The sequence below is a fragment of the Phoenix dactylifera genome, chromosome 3 (assembly GCF_009389715.1).
Source record: "Phoenix dactylifera cultivar Barhee BC4 chromosome 3, palm_55x_up_171113_PBpolish2nd_filt_p, whole genome shotgun sequence".
Taxonomy (NCBI): Eukaryota; Viridiplantae; Streptophyta; class Magnoliopsida; order Arecales; family Arecaceae; genus Phoenix; species Phoenix dactylifera.
Window position 1 is genome coordinate 17648763 of NC_052394.1, and position 18235 is coordinate 17666997.

At 38.9% G+C, this 18235-nt stretch overlaps 3 protein-coding genes across 5 annotated transcripts; 1 reads left to right on the forward strand and 2 right to left on the reverse strand.

Annotated features, from left to right (window-relative positions):
- Window positions 1–2647: 2647 nt before the first annotated feature.
- On the forward strand, window positions 2648–8988 carry LOC103709076 (pentatricopeptide repeat-containing protein At2g02980, chloroplastic-like). Of its 2 annotated transcripts, XM_008794262.4 has the most exons (4): window positions 2648–4056; window positions 4733–5891; window positions 6946–7073; window positions 7157–8988. In XM_008794262.4, the coding sequence occupies exons 1-2, from the start codon at window positions 3055–3057 to the stop codon at window positions 5558–5560; spliced, it is 1830 nt and encodes a 609-aa protein (XP_008792484.2). In that variant the 5' UTR covers window positions 2648–3054; the 3' UTR covers window positions 5561–5891; window positions 6946–7073; window positions 7157–8988. The 2 variants fall into 2 exon arrangements, with proteins under 2 accessions (XP_008792484.2, XP_026661198.2); XM_026805397.2 differs by having other exon boundaries at window positions 6946–8988.
- On the reverse strand, window positions 7497–9418 carry LOC103709077 (gibberellin-regulated protein 5-like). Its single transcript, XM_008794263.3, has 4 exons — window positions 9259–9418; window positions 9092–9136; window positions 8940–8973; window positions 7497–7907 (listed from the first exon to the last, which is right to left on the reverse strand). Exons 1-4 carry the CDS (start codon window positions 9331–9333, stop codon window positions 7726–7728), a joined length of 336 nt encoding a protein of 111 aa, XP_008792485.1. The 5' UTR covers window positions 9334–9418; the 3' UTR covers window positions 7497–7725.
- A 1119-nt stretch (window positions 9419–10537) lies between these two features.
- LOC103709078 lies at window positions 10538–17737 on the reverse strand. 2 transcript variants are annotated; one of them, XR_005511123.1, is made up of 5 exons: window positions 17126–17737; window positions 14413–14905; window positions 13565–13640; window positions 11490–11770; window positions 10538–11374 (listed from the first exon to the last, which is right to left on the reverse strand). XR_005511123.1 is itself a non-coding variant. In XM_017843320.3 (4 exons), exons 2-4 carry the CDS (start codon window positions 14881–14883, stop codon window positions 11215–11217), a joined length of 912 nt encoding a protein of 303 aa, XP_017698809.2. In that variant the 5' UTR covers window positions 14884–14905; window positions 17126–17732; the 3' UTR covers window positions 10538–11214. The 2 variants fall into 2 exon arrangements, 1 of the variants encoding a protein (XP_017698809.2); XM_017843320.3 differs by lacking the exon at window positions 13565–13640 and having other exon boundaries at window positions 17126–17732.
- Window positions 17738–18235: the final 498 nt, after the last annotated feature.

Consider the following 18235-nt stretch of genomic DNA (forward strand, 5'->3'; position numbering starts at 1 on the left):
GTTGACCTTTTGGCCCAAAAGACGGAAGCGGCCCTCGGTTTATTCGGCCTACGATGCGGAGACGGGTATCTTTATAACGTAATTAAGATATGACGACGTGGCACGCTGTTACCATATCTCGTGCCGTGTGATTATGACTTATGAGTACAGCAGGACCCCGCACGTGCTGGATCTTTTTTGGAGCTCCGGTCGAGATGTACGCATAGAAGTGTATGTGTGAGAAATTTCGATTTGAGCGACAGATATGGTATCCGTATAGATAGTTTCCTGGGAGTCATCTGAATCTGGTGTCCGGCGGTTGGATCCGGGCACTGAAGCGGAGAGAGCTCTCCTCGATCCAGAGAAAGGGGAACGCTGTCCAAGGATCCGAATCTGGAATCCCTGAAAAACGGTATCCTTTTGGTGTTATCATCAAAAAGCTATCCCTTTGGCGTATTTTTGATGTTTTAGATTTTTTTTAAAAAAAATAGTACTAATTGTCCAACATAATAATTTTTTTTTATTAAGACGAATGATTCATACAATTTTAATACGAATACATCCAATAAAATTAGAAAATAATGAGTCTCGAAGCGCTCTATGCAACTATCTTTTTCCAACCCATAGGATACATCCATAGTGATTGGCCACATGCGTGTTTAGTCTGAAAAGTCACACCGCCACTGATTATAGTCCGAATATTCAAATATGATTTAATCATTCAATAAAAAAAATTCTGAAAAAAGATACTAGAAAGAAAATATCTAGACCCACTGAAGCGGTTTCACAGTTCGGAATAACATCTCTACTATGCATTGCATCAATCTTATGACCAATCCATGGGCATATGTCACTGCTCAAATTTCTGTTCCATTGTGTTAATTCCTCGAAACTTGTGCATATAATTGGTTTATTTGAAATTTTCAATACCTCAGGGCAATAAATTAGCAAGAATTTGTGACCCTATGATTAGTTCCTTCAGTGATCCCACGTCAGGCTAATAATTTAGTGGATGGACCCACAAAGCCTGGCGGCCCACAGTTTATATGAAGATACCTCTGCAACCGAACTAAATACTTGAATCTGACCAAATCTATTACAAGAAATCCCATATTTGTCCGTTGGATTGCTGTACCACCCTTGCCGGCATCGGTGGGCCTGCGCTACCACAACTCGCGGCTCCGTTCTTTCCGTGGTCCATCAATTGAGACCACCGTAAGTAATCCGGTGGTCCTGAGGCCCTATCACCGTCGGATGGACATCTGGCCACGTTCCCGACATTCGAGGCAGGAAGCTATACGTCCACGCAGCACGTGCGGAGCCACGGGTTTCACGTGAACGGGGGATCGAACGTGCGGTGGTGTGGGAGGGACACATCCGGCGGTGACGACCGTTGGCGTTTCGTTTTTGGCCGTTGGAGGAAAGATTTGGTGATCCAGACTTGCGCTCACGAGGGGAAATATTTTGAATTATTGGTTGGTCAGGGGTCTAAATTTGTCAACAGGGACAACTTTGGTGTCCTCGTCCACAAATGATAGGATAATCTTGATCTCTAAACAACCAATCAGGATTATCTTCATCTCTAAACAACCAATCATCAAAATGATGTGGTGCACATTTAGCTAGCTGGGCCAATTCTGTTTTGGCCTCAGTTGAATTGGCCTCAGCTTTGACACAACTAAACTCAAACAGAGCTCTAATCCAATAGAATCCTGACTTAGAACCCAATTCAAACAATCTGAATCCAGCCTGACTCCATGACACCTTAACCGGAGCGCAATTGAAATTAGGGTGGGTTGGATGGCATCAAGTAGGATAAGGGAACTTATTAGAATAGAGTGTGATCTCATGAAATCTTTATGGATAATGCGAATTTATTCTTTGATCAGAATCTTATCTGCAAATGTTACTAAGATTACTCAAATCATATCAGGATTTTACTTTTGAAGTATACTGACAAGGGATCAACCTTCAGCCCAAAACCTGACCCAACCATATGCAACTTGATGTCTGGTAACCAAAATCCAGCCCAACTAAAAGAAGTATTTGGAAGCATACGACCTGGTTTTGTGAGGCCATTTGGTTAACCCACCTCAAGTTTTGTCGCAGGCCACGTTGTAGAAAGGTTGAAGAAAGTTCAGACAAGGATGCCCATGGCCCAATATAATTTAGCTGAAGCCCAGTTAACATTAAATCAATTATGGTTTGGCTGTTTCTATAGGGTTGGATTGAAAATTGTGTAGGGTTTGTGAATTGGGCCATCTGTTTAAGTATGACCATGTATCAACAAAACTCCACTCGACCTAAATTCTCTGGGAAGAAAAAAATATCTTCATAGAATTTCTTTTTTCTTTCCCTTCCTACATCCTAGAGGCAAGGATGTTGGCTAGGTTTGAATAGTCTCTTAAAAAATAAGAGCTAGATGGGCCCACAAGCTTATTTCCTACAGAATTTTGAGCCCAATCTATAGGAATATCCAAATAGTACCTTAGGTGGATTGACCCAAACTTAGCCCGAGAGTAACCCAAGATGAGCTACGAGTAAAATAATTTTTGTTGTTTTCATCCGAAAGAACTAGTAGTTTCCTTCAATTCTTCTATGACAACATATGCAGGTAAGCTTGGATGGATAAAGCCTAAAGTTGATGGCTCTTTCCACCCTGAGTAAGTTAAGGCAGGAGTTGGTTATATCCTAAGATCTGATTCAGGTAATGTTGTTTCGCAAGCTTAAGGGCTAAATCAAAGGTGAATCCAAACACAAACCATTTTGCAATGTGTCATTTTTTCATAATCAATCAAACTTGCCAAAACTATTTTTTTAGGCATCATATTTTTTTAAATTATTTTTTTAAAAAAATATTCTGGTGAGAAAATATTTTTCTGTGAACCAAGTGTCTTGAAGGGTCTCTTAAAACTGAACGTAAGACTTAAAATAATTTGGTACAAACTGGAGCCACTTCCTTTCACCCTTCTTACTCCAATAAACTTTGAAAGAGCACAAAGGCCCAATCTCCTTTCATGCCACTTCTCACATTACTGAACCATCTCCAACTCTTCAGTTCCAAAATTTTATTCCATGCCATATCTTTACAAGAGCAACCATTGCAGGCTTTTCCACTCCCCAGTCACCAATAGGACTCCCCCATCAGTATCTCACCCCTGTGAACTCCTAGAAGAAGAATGTGTTGCCTCTTTGATCCAAAAATGCCCGGATATGAGAACCCTCCGCCAAATCCACGCTCACTTCGTCAAATCCCCCGCCAATTCCTCCTCCTTCTACGCCCTCTCCAAGATCCTCGCTTTCTGCGCCCTCTCCCCCTCCGGCGACCTCGCCTACGCCCGTCGCCTGTTCGCCCAAATTCCCCACCCAAACGTCTTCTCCTGGAACTCTATGATCCGGGGGTCCTCCCAGCTCCCCCATCCCTCCAAAGAACCCATCTTTCTCTACAAACAAATGCTCCAGAAAGGCTTTGCTCTCCCCAATAGCTTCACCCTCGCCTTCGTTCTGAAAGCTTGCTCGCTTATCTCGGCTTTCCTCGAAGGCCGCCAAATCCATTGCCATGCGTTTAAACACGGGCTTTATTCGAGCCCGTTTGTTCAGACTGGATTGTTGAATTTTTATGCGAAATGTGAAGAGCTTGTTGCCGCAAGATTGATTTTTGATGAAATCCCTGATAAGAATTTGATCGCTTGGAGCGCGATGATTGGTGGGTACGCGAGGTTGGGGTTGGTGAATGCGGCATTGGAGTTGTTCCGGGAGATGCAGGGGGCGGGGATCAGTCCGGATGAGGTGACAATGGTCAGTGTGATTCAAGCTTGTGCCAAGGCGGGGGCGCTGGATTTAGGGAAGTGGGTGCATGCTTTTATCGACAGGAATGGAATCAAAGCTGATCTTGAGCTGAAAACTGCGCTAATTGATATGTATGCCAAGTGCGGGGAAATAGACAGGGCAAGGAAGGTGTTTGATAGGATGGAGGTGAGGGATACGAAGGCTTGGAGCTCAATGATTGTTGGCCTGGCGATACATGGACTTGTAAAAGATGCTTTGGAGCTTTTCTCAAGAATGTTAGAGTCCAAGGTACTGGGATACGATCTATGCACAATGGACAGTTATGTGAAATGACTTTAGCATTAAATGGCACACAAATACATTCTTTGCAGCCATGGAGATGAATAAGTAGTGACTGGAAATAGCACTAAAGTCCATAGCTATGTCAAAAAATGGATGCGCCCACCTTTATGAGTGCCATCCAAGATAGAATGACATTGTACCTCTTTATTATTATTCCTCATGTTACTTTCTGCTGAATACCCCGTAATGCAACTCCATAACTTCCCACTATTTTATGTACTTTGCAGTAGTTTAACTAATGAAACAAGCGTATTGCTACTTCCATTCAGCAATAATAGATACATTGCTGCAATAATGGATTTGGGTATTTGAATGTATATTGGAAAGAATTTGCTTTCAGTTAGAACCAACTGCATGCTTGAAATGAGCATCCTATCTTATTACATCCGATATACTTGATAGATATTACTGATGGTAGTTTCCACCAGTGAAATGTGAATTAATTGTACACAGAATTGACATATGAAACATTTTTCATATATTATATTTTATGAGCATTCGTGTTTCTGCAAGCTTGCCAACATGTGGGTTTGCTGATATGCATGAACTAAAAGTTTTGCTGATGAAATGTACATTTTTTTTGGTGGAACTTTCTTTTGACAATTCTTCCATCAATTTTCAGGTGAGGCCTAACCATGTGACCTTTATTGGTGTTTTATCTGCATGCGCTCATAGTGGATTAGTAAGTGATGGTCGGCGATTTTGGTCTATCATGCATGAGTTGGGCATTGAACCCATGATGGAGCATTATGGATGCATGGTTGATCTACTGTGTAGATCTGGCCTTTTTGAAGAAGCTTATTCATTTGTAAATACCATGCCTATCATGCCGAATTCCGTAATCTGGAGGACACTTCTGGTAGGATGCAAGAGTAATGGAAGTCTTGATAAAGCAGAGCTTGTTGCAAAGCAACTTCTTGAGTTAGAGCCACTTAGTGCAGAGAATTATGTCCTAGTATCTAACCTTTATGCATCCAGCTCTCAGTGGGAAAAGGTGAGCTACATGAGGAAAAAGATGAAGGACAATGGTGTTAAGGTTGTCCCTGGCTGCAGTTCTATTGAAGTTGATGGTTTCTTACATGAGTTTGTGGTGGGTGATGAGTCGCATCCAGAGATCAAGGAGATAAGGAAGGTACTGAGAGAGATAACTGAGCGGGTTCGACTTGCTGGCCATGAGCCATGGACTTCAGCGGTCTTGCATGATGTTGGTGAAGAGGAGAAAGAAGTCGCTCTGTGCGAGCACAGTGAGAGGTTAGCCATTGCTTTTGGATTGTTGAAAACTAAGGCACCTGTTCCGATCCGGGTGGTGAAGAACTTGAGGGTTTGCAGTGATTGCCATGAGGTGACAAAGATAATAAGCAAGGCATATAACAGAGAGATTATTGTAAGGGATCGTGTTCGATTTCATCGTTTTGTCAATGGAGTTTGTTCTTGCAATGACTTCTGGTGATTGCTTGTTAGATAGATTTCTGCATTCTAAGTGCAAAAGAAAGATCATGCTTATTGTAAACTCTTGAAAGTTGACCAACCATCAGTGGACATTCAGCTAACCCCCTCTTCTTTGTATATGGGGAAAAGGCTCATGCTTGTTCATTTAATAAAGCATATTGAAGAAAAACTGGAGAAAGAAGCTCAGTTGTCCTGATCAACTAATATGATACGTACTAAATCTTGAGAAAGAAATGGAAAGAGAGTTACAATGGACCCTTGTCATAGATGTCAATTGGTTTTACAAGAGCTACATTTCTGCTAGAGGTCTAACCTGGATGGGACACCTGAAGGTAAGAATCATGCATGCATCAATATTTTTACTTGATGAAGGAAGCTTTCCTGCAAATATTATAGTTTTTCTATAACAAGCTGTCATTTTTGAGATATCCTAATCCAAGGGTTTTAGGAGCTGTATTTACAATTTTACATTTGAGAATATTGATAAACAAATTACACAATATATTCTTTATGCAGCCATTGCATGCTGTTGCTAGAATCAACTAATCAAGTATCAAACTATTGTATATAATGATTGTGCTAGTTAGTTCTTGGCATGGTAGGCATACTGTACTGTACCGAGTGACCATTTTTCACATTCCACATGAAAAGATTCAGGATTCTCTAGAAAGCGTGCACATGTTGTATGATAAATGCCATGCAAACCTATACCTCTTAACATTTAGCTAGTTGTTAATTGCTTTGTGGCTCGGGAAAAAACTCTAACTTGAACAGGACATAATTTATGACCCATCTAAGCTTGTAGCATCCTAAGGCATGAACGTTTGCTCTGTTCGTCTAAGAGTTTCTAAATAAAGCATAAAATGGCATGAGGAAGCATCAAACCACTCAAAATAGTGAGATAACGTATTAATTAGTCTGGTCAATAGAATTCTAGTTCTTACATGGATGACCTTATATGGTAGGTGCTAAGTACCAGTCTGTATCATAATCTATGGATCTCAGCATCATTTCGATTCTTCACCTGCATGGAACATACCGTAGAGTATCATATTGGTAGAACTTGATTCCTTAGTTATTTCCTCATAAAATAAAGGAAAGAATCTGATTCCTTAGCTTGTGGCCAATTTAAAACCTTAGTAAACCCTTTAATAGAATGCGAAAGGGACATGAACAGAAAAAAGAAAGCTGATGATTTGTTCCTATAAACATGTCTTCTTGGGATGTGGAATTTTTTTCAATTCTTAATTGTGGAAATATATTGTAGGTTCCAGCCAATAGTATACATTATCTCTTTGTTCTTTTTTTTTTCTTTTTTTTTTAAGATCTTATATAATATGAGAGGACCTACTGTAATGCCTTAATTTTACCCTCTTGTTTTTCTAGGTGCCCTTGGAGGAACAATCATTTAAGCAGTTGGCTTCTTTATGCATGTGAGGAGGTTTTATTTCAAGAGCATGAGCTTTTGGTGGAAATTTTATTGGGTCTATTTTCCCCCCTCTATCCATGATAAGGTGAGAGTACTCATGTAAAACCCAATCTATCCCTCGAAGTTAAACCCTCTCTCCTTCCCTGATTTTTTTCAATTTCATTTTAGGTATGGTATCTGCTGGCAGCTTTTTCAGATGTAACGGAGATTAGTCTCCTCTATTTAGTTAATTTTCCCTTTTGTTGGGGTTTTCATTGGCTTCTGTCCCCCGTGCTTGTGCATGGTTGAATACTTGCACCATCTTTGCTGATCTCTCTCTCTCTCTCTCTCTCTCTCTCTCTCTCTCTGCGTGTGTGGCTTTTTATGCTTTCAAGTCTCAAATTGCTGCATTTTGATCTAGGAAAACATAGGGATTTTTTAATAAACGGTTATTATGGCTACACCATGAGGGAAATATCTGAAATTAGTATTAGCAGGATATGAGCTCATCAGAAACATTTTCTGTGCCAAGTGAAAGCAGATGCAAGCTTTCAATTATAATTTAGATAGCAGCATGGCATCAGCTGTCTGAAACGATCACATCATAAATGGCATTAGAGCATCAGAATACGAGAGTCGCGTTCCATAGATAACTAATATTTCTTTAGTGATATAAAAAGATGGAGGTAGTAAGCTGGTCCTCTGCATATCTTGTGCATTCCGAAGATAACCAGAACCTTATAGAGAAGCAGAAAGATTCAAGGGCATTTGGGGCCTCCTCTCTTTGTCTTCCAGTTGTTGTAACATGGGCAAACCTCCTTGTGGGCATAGGTCCCAGGGGGAACACACCTGCACTTGAAACAACACTTCTGGCAGAAGAACATGCATGGCTTCTTATATGCAGTCTTGGAGCACCTAAATTGACAGGCATCAGGGCACTCTGCAAAATCCCATCCAAGAAATTATAAATGTATGCAGATCATCAGCTTCATATAGACATATGTTCATGCGCAGACATGCATGCGCGCGCGCAGTCACAGACACAGACAAGAGCTCACATATAAATGTATCTATATAAACAGACACACTAAACAGCAAATGTTAATGGCCACTTTCAAATGAGTGGAATACACTTTGATGACAGCATCTGGGTTGCTCAGTGGTCATTCGCCTAATGAAGACTGATATGTAGAAAGATTTGCAAGAAAACGAGTTTTGTTGTTTCTTCTTCAAAATTTTCATGTTAAAGTTTTGCTGCCGTCTCTGTCAAGTATTATCGAATTACAAGAAATTTAAGAAGTCCAAAAGCTTGGAAGTTGTCAGGCAAGGAGGTTAATCTCACTGCTGTAGAGATTACTTGTACTGACCTTAAAGGAAGGATGGTTCATTTATAATTCTTGTTATGCAGCGGTTGTCTATTATCATTAAGACTGTTTTGGAACTGGAATCTTATAATAAGATAGCTCTTACATGATAAAGGTTGCAACATGTCTCCAGCAACTTTTTAAAATATCTAATACTTGAACTGATAGTGGAATATTCAAGTCTAATGAAGGTTTTCAGAAGTAACTATTTGAATTTATTTGAAATATCTAACACTAAGTACAGATCCAGTACCTGTATAGATCTAAGGTTAGATCCAATAAGATTTGGTTCTAGATCTGGAAATATTATGCTGGTCTGAACCCAGCTCTCAAGATGTTCTCAACGCGCTCCACCGTTTACTGAGCCCAACTAGCCTAAGATTTGCGCAGATCCAAAACAACCATAGGAAACTACTAATTGCGCGATCTGAAACCCACCCGGACCACCACTCTCAAATCATAATCAGACAATGCAGCCTAATCTTAAACTAAAGCACAACAGTTCATAAGATGAAAGTGCCGCATTTACAACCCATATAATTCTAGTGAAGCAATTATTTGAAACAATAATAGAAAAGAAAAAGAAGCCAAGTGATTTATAACCATACCTCCCTCAGAAAACCCAGAATGCTTATGATGCTCCTGCCAAATAAATTCGGAAAAAAAAAAAAGCAAGAGTCAGCCTGGACCTTTCTATCCTGCTACATTGCTGTGAAAATGAAGGATGAGAACTTGTTTTGATTCTTTAATGTTCTCCAACCTTTCTTGCAACCAAACTCAGCCCAGTATCTTCACCAAATACGTCCTAAAATATGAAAATGCGTCAGAAAGGGGGAGAAAACATCTTACAATAGACAGCTTTGCGAGCTTTTTAAGTGATAACCCTTTTGAGGAAGTGAAAAATGAGGGGAAAGGGAAGAGAAGGACCTTGGTTGAGACTGCCATTGCAGCACAGCAAAGGAGGAGGAGCAAGAAGAGAAGAGCATGAGTAGATCTCCCCATTTGCAGGATGACGCCGAGACTGCAAGAATCCGATGCTGCTGTGCGGCTGCCACCCCAATTTATAGTTGCGAGTTGGGGACGGTTAATTAAAAGCTACCACCGCATTTACCGCGCACCGACACCCTCATAAATGCCTTTTAGCTTTTACTTTATACGGACGGGGGTGGCCTTGGATGAGATCCAAGCCGGGTCCCCTTGTCAGTCTGGATGTTTTAACTTTACGACGTCGAATTCAAAGCTTCAGAGGAGGTTTTCACACCTGCCACGCGGTTTTGTGGCCTGTACATTTGTACTCTGTGTGAGTTCCTGACTGTATTTTGTACAGGTTTAATCTCTGACTGCTATCCTTGCTCCATTTGCTACGTCATCTGATCAATTTACGAGCAAATTTTACTCAAGTTTGTCATCTTGGGGGATCCAGAAATGATGCTATCAAAATTTCGACTCCATGATTCGCAGACGCGGATCATGATCAATCAATGGTTTTACTCAAAAGACCATGACAGTCCAAGATTATTTTTTTTTGGTTATAATTGCAGTCCAATATCTTTGCGGGACATAACATTGCACCCTACTCTATGTTATCATGCTTGAGAACTTTATTATTTAATCCATCTCGGTCGGCGTTCCAAAACGTTCTCCAATATTGGGGTGATGATGGAACTTAATTGGTCTATATATCCTTTTTCATGCCTAGGAATCAGAGCTATAGAGTTTTTTCACAAGCACTACACCATCGGCATAAGGATCCAAAGGCAGATCTGAAGGACTGCATCAGTTTTTTCGTGTTGTAACATGCGAGTTCACACAATCAATCTGGGAAAAAATTTGGAGTCTGGTATCCATGCAGCCTATACCCAACACAATCGAGGGGATATGGAGCGACTGGAGACAAACCATTAAGGAAAAGAGTCAAAAATAGGATGGGACTTCCTGCTAACCACAACATGCTGGAGTACGTGGAAAAAAATGGAATAATAAGATATTCAAGCTAAAGCTACTAATGAGATGCAGAAGCAATGCGTTTTTTTCTCCTGAGAAGATTGAACATCCTACCATAAGGGAAAATACCAGATTGGTTCAGCAAATGTTCCAGTTTGAGAGAAACAGAAGGATTGGGTTAAACTTAACGAACAACTCATCTTTAGATAACAGGATAAAGTAAATTAGGAGCTAATCACAACTTACCCTCGATCACAGCACATTCTGTTTATCTGGTTTTTGTAATTACCGATCATGTGCGAGTCCATACAACGTGCAAAACACGACAAAATCTAACGTACAGACCCTCCCGTTCAGGTACAGGCAATGTCCCACCAATCACCATTACCAAAAAAAGTTGGCACGACACTAATTTATTTAAGAAAAAAAAGTTGATCAGAAGAACACCTATTTAATCATTTTGATAGTCTACTTAAAAATATTTTGATACAACTCGGTATGGTTCAAGGCGTTTCCAATTTAACCATGGGCCCGAGGACTCGACCGTGCTCGATGTGCCCACCTCCCGAGCGCCAACCATGTCAGCCACCCATCCGGTGAAGCATAAATCAACCTCGCATCAGAACAAAAAATCTACTCCTTCCAGCTCCTCTCCGGGTCACCAACGGGAGACGGCCAGCAAAGAATTGTTCCAATTGGCATGAATTATTAAAACAACAGACTGCTCTCAATAATTAAATCGATTGTCTTCAGTTCTATGAGGACAGACAAACAAGAGAATCACTGTCGATGGTGCATATTATCAACCAACAAACAGAGAATTCAGCTCTGGATGTCCAAGAAAGATGAATCAAACAACTATTCTGCATGCCGGCAGTCGTGATCTTTATTCATAAGCAAAGAAAAGCGTTGCTTCACGGTCTAAAAGTTTCCACTCACTCAGGATGCGTTGGCAACTGGAAAATGGTCTGCAGAAAGTGAATCCATGCAGAAGTTGCTTCCACACTTCAATTCTTGGGTCCTAACTGCAAAGTCCAGGACCTCCCCATCGGACCGACCACGATCATTTATTGTGGATCTATCATCAACCACTCGGAACCTGAAAAGAGGAGACAATTTATGAATAGGAGGACAGCAACAATATCCATGCATGGTTCTGATCCCATGGTAGCATAAAAAGAGATCTAACAAGCAGACTTCATGAGAAAGAGGACCTCAAGATTCGACGATTGATTGAATTGCTAGCACTTCTCCTGTAAGCATGTTTAAGGTCACCACCGCTCCCTCGAGAGGACTTGCTCCTGGTATGCTTGTGCTTGTAATAATCCCTTTTTATGGACTCGGAATGATGGCGATGACCCTTTACTGTGTGTGACTCAGATGTTGAGGGTGGGTCATAGACATCTGGCGCCCACTTCAGGCTCAACTTTATCTTCGGGAGCAGCCCCTCTTGTTTACGACTTCCTTTCATGGCAGACACCAACTTTGCAGTAGTCTGTTAGGAGACAGGACAGACAAATCATTGTTAACTTACAGTACATTGTCAGAGACAATCGTAAAGTTTTGCTGCTCTTCTATCCCTGAGCTGTGAGATACATGAGTATTGCGTATAGCCTTAGCGACATGGAGAAACAAATGATAGTATTCATGAAAACAGTTGCATGCTTTTATAACATATGCTTGGTAATGTTTCACTCTTTCACCAAACATGCATATTATTAGAGGCAATTAGATCTCATATAAAATTTGCCTTTTCGTTACTAAATCCCATGGGCATTGGACAAAGTGCTAGGTGCTACAAACTAATGCCAATGTTGCTTTGTCACATGTTTTATGATGATAGGTGAAATGTACCTATGTCGTAATCAGTTCTACAGAAGAGCTATTCACCTGATAGTATATCCCTTCTCAATTTTTCTCTCAATAAAAGAAAGGGTGGCTTTGCCTCTTTTCTCATCAAAAAAGAAAAAATGCTAAATTTGTGATATACTACTGGTCATTTAGATAATAAACAAAAAAGAGATTGTATAACATGTGAAAGAGACAAAGTTTTAGCAGGCAAATGACAAATAATACAGAAAATATTGGAAGAAACAAAGTAAAATTGTACAGTTAGATATACAATCTGTCAGCTCAAAATTTGCCAACTAATTTCTCCTATTGTTCTTTGAAATAATCTCTGACTATCAAAATAGCCCGAACCTAGAATATTTCATGGATCAGTGTCAAGTACATGGCACGCCATGTTGATCAACAGATCTCCTGTGAAGGTTCACTTCACGAAGCAACCATGACTGACTCTTTTATCCAATGCCTAAAAAACGAAGGGAAAATCATGCCATTTGAAACTTGCGAGTCATGCTTTTTTCATAGCTTGTGGTAGTGATTCTAGCTCATTCAGAACATAAACAAATAAGCATTTATATATGATACAAAATTCAAAATGGTGGAAGGACACCATCAAGGTCTTTCAAGAAAATGAGAAAAAGAACAGAGAGCACAAGAGTAAACAATAAATCATGGAAAGGTTTCTTGTTATCTTAGTCAATTCCTACTGTTGTTTGTTCTTAATGACCAATGACTGCTTTGCAATATCCTATTCTTTTTTAAATGAAAAGCATATTATACAGATCTTGCAAAGCTTGCAATGTGCATGATATTAACTTTCCTTAGTTCCTTAATTTTGGAATGCATAATTCATGGACAACATTGTCCACTAAAATATCGTATGGCTTAAAATTTCACATACTGAAGACTTCATAGACAAGAAAACTTATATAACATCGAGATACTAGTAAAACATGGTGCCACCAGAACAATTTATGAGCATCATAAAAATTCAGCTTCAGTTGTGCAAATACTTTTCAAAACAAGGTTACAGCGTCCAAAGTTCCAAAAATACAGCATGGAATTTCATCAATCAACATCTTAGGAAACATGTTGTAGACACAGACAAAAACACAGGACAATCAGGTAATTCTAGGAACAAAATGACAAAAGACATCTAAAATTGAGAAAAATGCACACGATTTATATAACATCCAAAATGATACATCAACATTAAAATGGATCTCCATACAATGAACTGTCATCTTTGTGTGTGTAAAGGCACCAGTTCAACCACATGAAGCTAGGCACTGCAGCTTAATTACCCAAGCAGGACCACATAAGCACCTATTAAGAAACATGTGACATCAATTCTTCCTAAGCAAATTAAACCTTCAAAATAAATGACAAAAAAATTATGGTTTATCATACTTTATGAGCATAGATATTATTGTATTATAACCTTCAATTTGATGCTTGTTGATGGCCTGGACACACGGAAACATGGTAATTGCAAGGCAGGTTCTAGATAGCTCAACCTGACAAACCTCATGTCATCAGATTGACAGAAGAGGCATAACTACATTCACAAAATGAACAATCCAAATTTTGACAGGGAACTATCATGGGTAATAATATAATACTCAAGCAACATAAGAAAGCATTGGCAAATTTGCATAGTGTAACAGGTACAATTCACATAAATCAAAAGTGGTTAGTCATGTCACATGAATATTCTGCTATCATAAATATCAAAACTACAATGATAGAAGTCCCAAAATTCAGATTATGCATGTTAAATCATTCAACATTATTTTTTATATTAAACATCAACAACTAAATTATGTTTATTAATTATATAAACAGGTCAACAATAAAATATATCCCCGGTGGTAAAGGTTGCAGCTTAAGATGCAAAAAAATGGAATGCATTACATTAAGTATGCTCCAAAAACATCATCTTAACTGGCAATAATATACTATTATAAAAAAAAAGTGATTTGCAGGCAGTAAATCGAAGGAATTAAAAATACACAATTTAAAATATTCACTGAAACTCAGACAACAAAAATAGAACAACAGTAAAGAGTGGTCATTACACATTTTGCATTTAACGTAAGTGTTACAATCTGATTGATGTAGACACAACTTATCAGACAATTTTCAGTATATTAATCTCAATGTAAATTAAGTGATCAGCAACTACACTGACACCCAATATACCCTAACATAATTATGCTAAGCATCTTCCCATAATTTAAATAACACCTACTTTCACAAGTTAAATGCATACAGAAATGCAGAACTTACAGGCTTAGAAGAACCCTCAATATGCACTACTGTTCTTGATGATCCCTCTCCTACATCTATGTCTAAAGGACGTGATTGCAACATCTCTAACTCTGAGAATAACATTGTTTCACATTTGCTTAAACCTTTTAACATATTTGTATCAACAGAGAGAGAGTGCATTTCAGTGTCAGTGCAGAACTCATCCTGATTTAACATGACATTACTGTTATCCAAACACTCATGGCTCTCACGAATATGCAGGACTTCATTAAAAGTGACTCCAAGTTCTTGAATGCTCAAATCACCATTCTCAGTTATAGAGGAAATATCAATGTCCTCCAAAGACATTCCCTTCACATTCTTTTCCATAATACCATAAGTACGCTGGTCTTGTTCCATGCATGATTGCTTATAGTTAGCACTGAAGAAAGATAATTTGCAGCCAGCATCATCAGAAGTTGGACTTGCACAAGGTGTGGATCTTCCCATCCAGGGATTGCTGTGATGAAATCTGACAGGAGTCCATGTTAGAAAAAGTAATTTTATTTCATACTACACTAAATAGACATGAACGAAAATAACGTTCTTATAACTCATTCTCATAATGGTAATGGCTGACTTATTGTGATAAAAAAAAAATAACAACAAGCTTATCAGAAGACCATCAAATCCTTATTAAACATTAAGGAAATAACTGGGTGGCATGTAAACGCCTGAACTGCCAATATTATAAAGCATGCCAAATTCCCTGTACTTTTCTTGGCAAATAACAGAAGAAGTCAGAAAAGTCACTATAGAAAAGGCTTGCATTAATAGAGCGGAGTACCTGCAAGCCTATAGATGAGCTTCATACATGATGTCTTCTTGATACGTAGAACATAATTGTATGGTAATGTACTTCAAAGAAGGAAAAGGTAAATTACTTGATAGATACTTTTCTCATTCTTAGGTCTTCCAATTCTTATTATGTATTATGTGCACAGCACCCAGTTATGGTCCCAGAAATTAGGGACCTTGGGAAGGACAAATTGGGGATAGACCTAATCTTTGGAATTTTTTTCGCACAAAGTAAATGCCCCAACGCTCAAGCCCGTGATGTATGCATAAGATATCACAAAGAGAAATGAGAAGCAGAACAAAAAATGGAAGCTGCCAATAGTAACTTATTATTCAACTAAGCTAAAACTAAAGCTTGATAGAACTCCTTCTGCATTATATTTTGCCTCACTAATACAAAAATATCTAATTTCAACGCATTATTTTATTAAACTACTGAACAGTACTAAGTTGTTTCATGCACTGATTTTGTTATCCATGATATCTTCATTAATCTAGATAGCATAATTCTTGAAATATTTGAGCCAAAAGATGGAAATATAACTCATTTTAAGTAATAGTTCATGATACATGTTTCAATTTTTGAAGATTGTAATTGCTAGAGCATTTAACCAATGTACAGAACTACAACTTCTAGAAGTATCTGAAATACATCAGTAACTTATAGAGCAAATGCATACCCTGAGATAATCAAGCACATTTCAGGAACCTTAGTTATGCATACTGCTGTTAGAGCGACTAGCAGATGCAAGTTCTCCTTTTCTAATTCTTGTTCTAAAGTTACATGCAGTTGCAGATTCAGAAAACTACTCAAATGCTGCGGCTTTACTTATACATACATACATACATATATATCTATATGTATCTATACATACATATGTATGTATGTACACATGCGCACACACAGATATATATATATATGTGTGTGTGTGTGTAGATATATGTGTATGTGTGTGTGTGTATACAGATATATACATATATAGATACATATATACACTCACACATACATAGATATATATACACTCACACATATACACGTATACATATACATATGTATGTATACATACATACATATATATATACACACACACACACACACGTATACATATACATATGTATGTATACATATATATACACATATACATATACATATACATATGTATGTATATATATATACACACATATGTATATGTATATGTGTGTGTGTGTGTATAGACATACATATGTATATGTATATGTGTGTGTGTGTGTATATACACACACACACATATACATATACATATGTATACACACACACACACACACATATGTATATGTATGTGTGTGTGTGTGTATATATATACATATGTATATGTATATGTGTATATGTGTGTGTGTGTGTGCATACATATGTATATGTATATGTGTATATATACATAGATATATGTACATACATACATACATTATACACACACACACACACATACATACATTATATATATATATGAACATATGTATATATATATGTACATACATACATAATATATACAGTATATATACATGGCAAATGGCAACCATTGTTATGTTGTTTGATCCCAACAATCAACCTCAAATTGCTAACCTCAGATTGCACAAAGACCTTGTCAGCTAATAAACCCTATGACAGATCAGAAAAACATTCAACTCAGATCTAGTTATCATTGATTTGAAGCAAACCTTTGGCGCTGGGCTTACTTAGAGCATGTCCTAAAACATTGTTTGACAAGAATACACATCGGTGCATTTTCATATCATCAGAAAATGCTATGAGACAGAAAATCATTCTCCAACGGAGAAAAAGGAATGATTTTTCTTCCTAGGATTCTATTTAGAATTGTAAGCTAGGCCAAATAAAGGCAAGCAACTGAGCTATTACCTCAACCGAGAACGCTGTAATCTCCGCGAACAACAGCAAATAACGCAAAAGCTCCTGACTCCTCTAATCCAAAGCCCAAACCCAAGGAAACAACCCCGGCGTTCCCCGAGGAGCACACTCAGATTCAGATGCAAATTCCAAGAATAAGGCGAATTGCTGACAAACCCAGAAACGGAGAAGAAGAAGAAGAAGAAGGACGAACAAGACGACGAAGAAAGCAAGGAGAAATCCCAAAGGAGTGAAGGACGAGGGTGAGATCTACCCTTGGGGACCTAATGTTAGAGATTACCACGACGATTCCACTTCTCCAACTGTTTCAGACGATGGGAACAACTACTAGAACCGCCATGGAACGAGGTCTGGGAGGAGATCGTGGCTGCCGCGCCCGCCGCTCGCCTGTGGAAGAATTCCCCGAGCACCGAAGGCATCGTCGATGCTCTTCAAATCCAACAACCACACCCTAATCCCCAGCACCGCGAAAACCGAATCAAGAACAACAAATCTTCGAATGAATCGATCGGCTTCAACGTCAGCCCATCAGAAGCGGGAGATATCAGAGGGGAATCGGATCGCGAGACCTCGAAATCGGGCGAACAGGAGAGAGAGGGTCGGTGTGGGTATAAATAAATAGGGGAGGTGGTAAGGAGAGCCGCAAGGGCGTGAAGTTTCCTGGAACGCGACGTGGCGTGATCTTGTTTTCCACCCTGATCTAGAATTGCGGCCGCACACAGAAAAGCGGAACCGGCCCACGGATTTCGCATCCGAAACGGGTAGCCCGGGCCACATCAGCGCATAATTCTCGTTGCTATCTAACTATGGGAATCCATCTGTTACCCTGGATTTGATATTTCGCTGGTTTTGACTCGCTTTTAAAGAAACTACAAACCAAGAAGGCATGAGGTTGATGTTTGCCGCCCCACCAAAAGTTACTGACTTGATTAAGGAACCATGGTCATAGAATTCCAAACATGCACTTCTAAGCCCCTCCCATGTATGTATGATGTGTATATGTATGTATTTACATATACATATATATACATATATATATATACACACACACACATGCACATACATAGAGAGAGACTAAGATGCTTTCTAGTAAAATTTAAT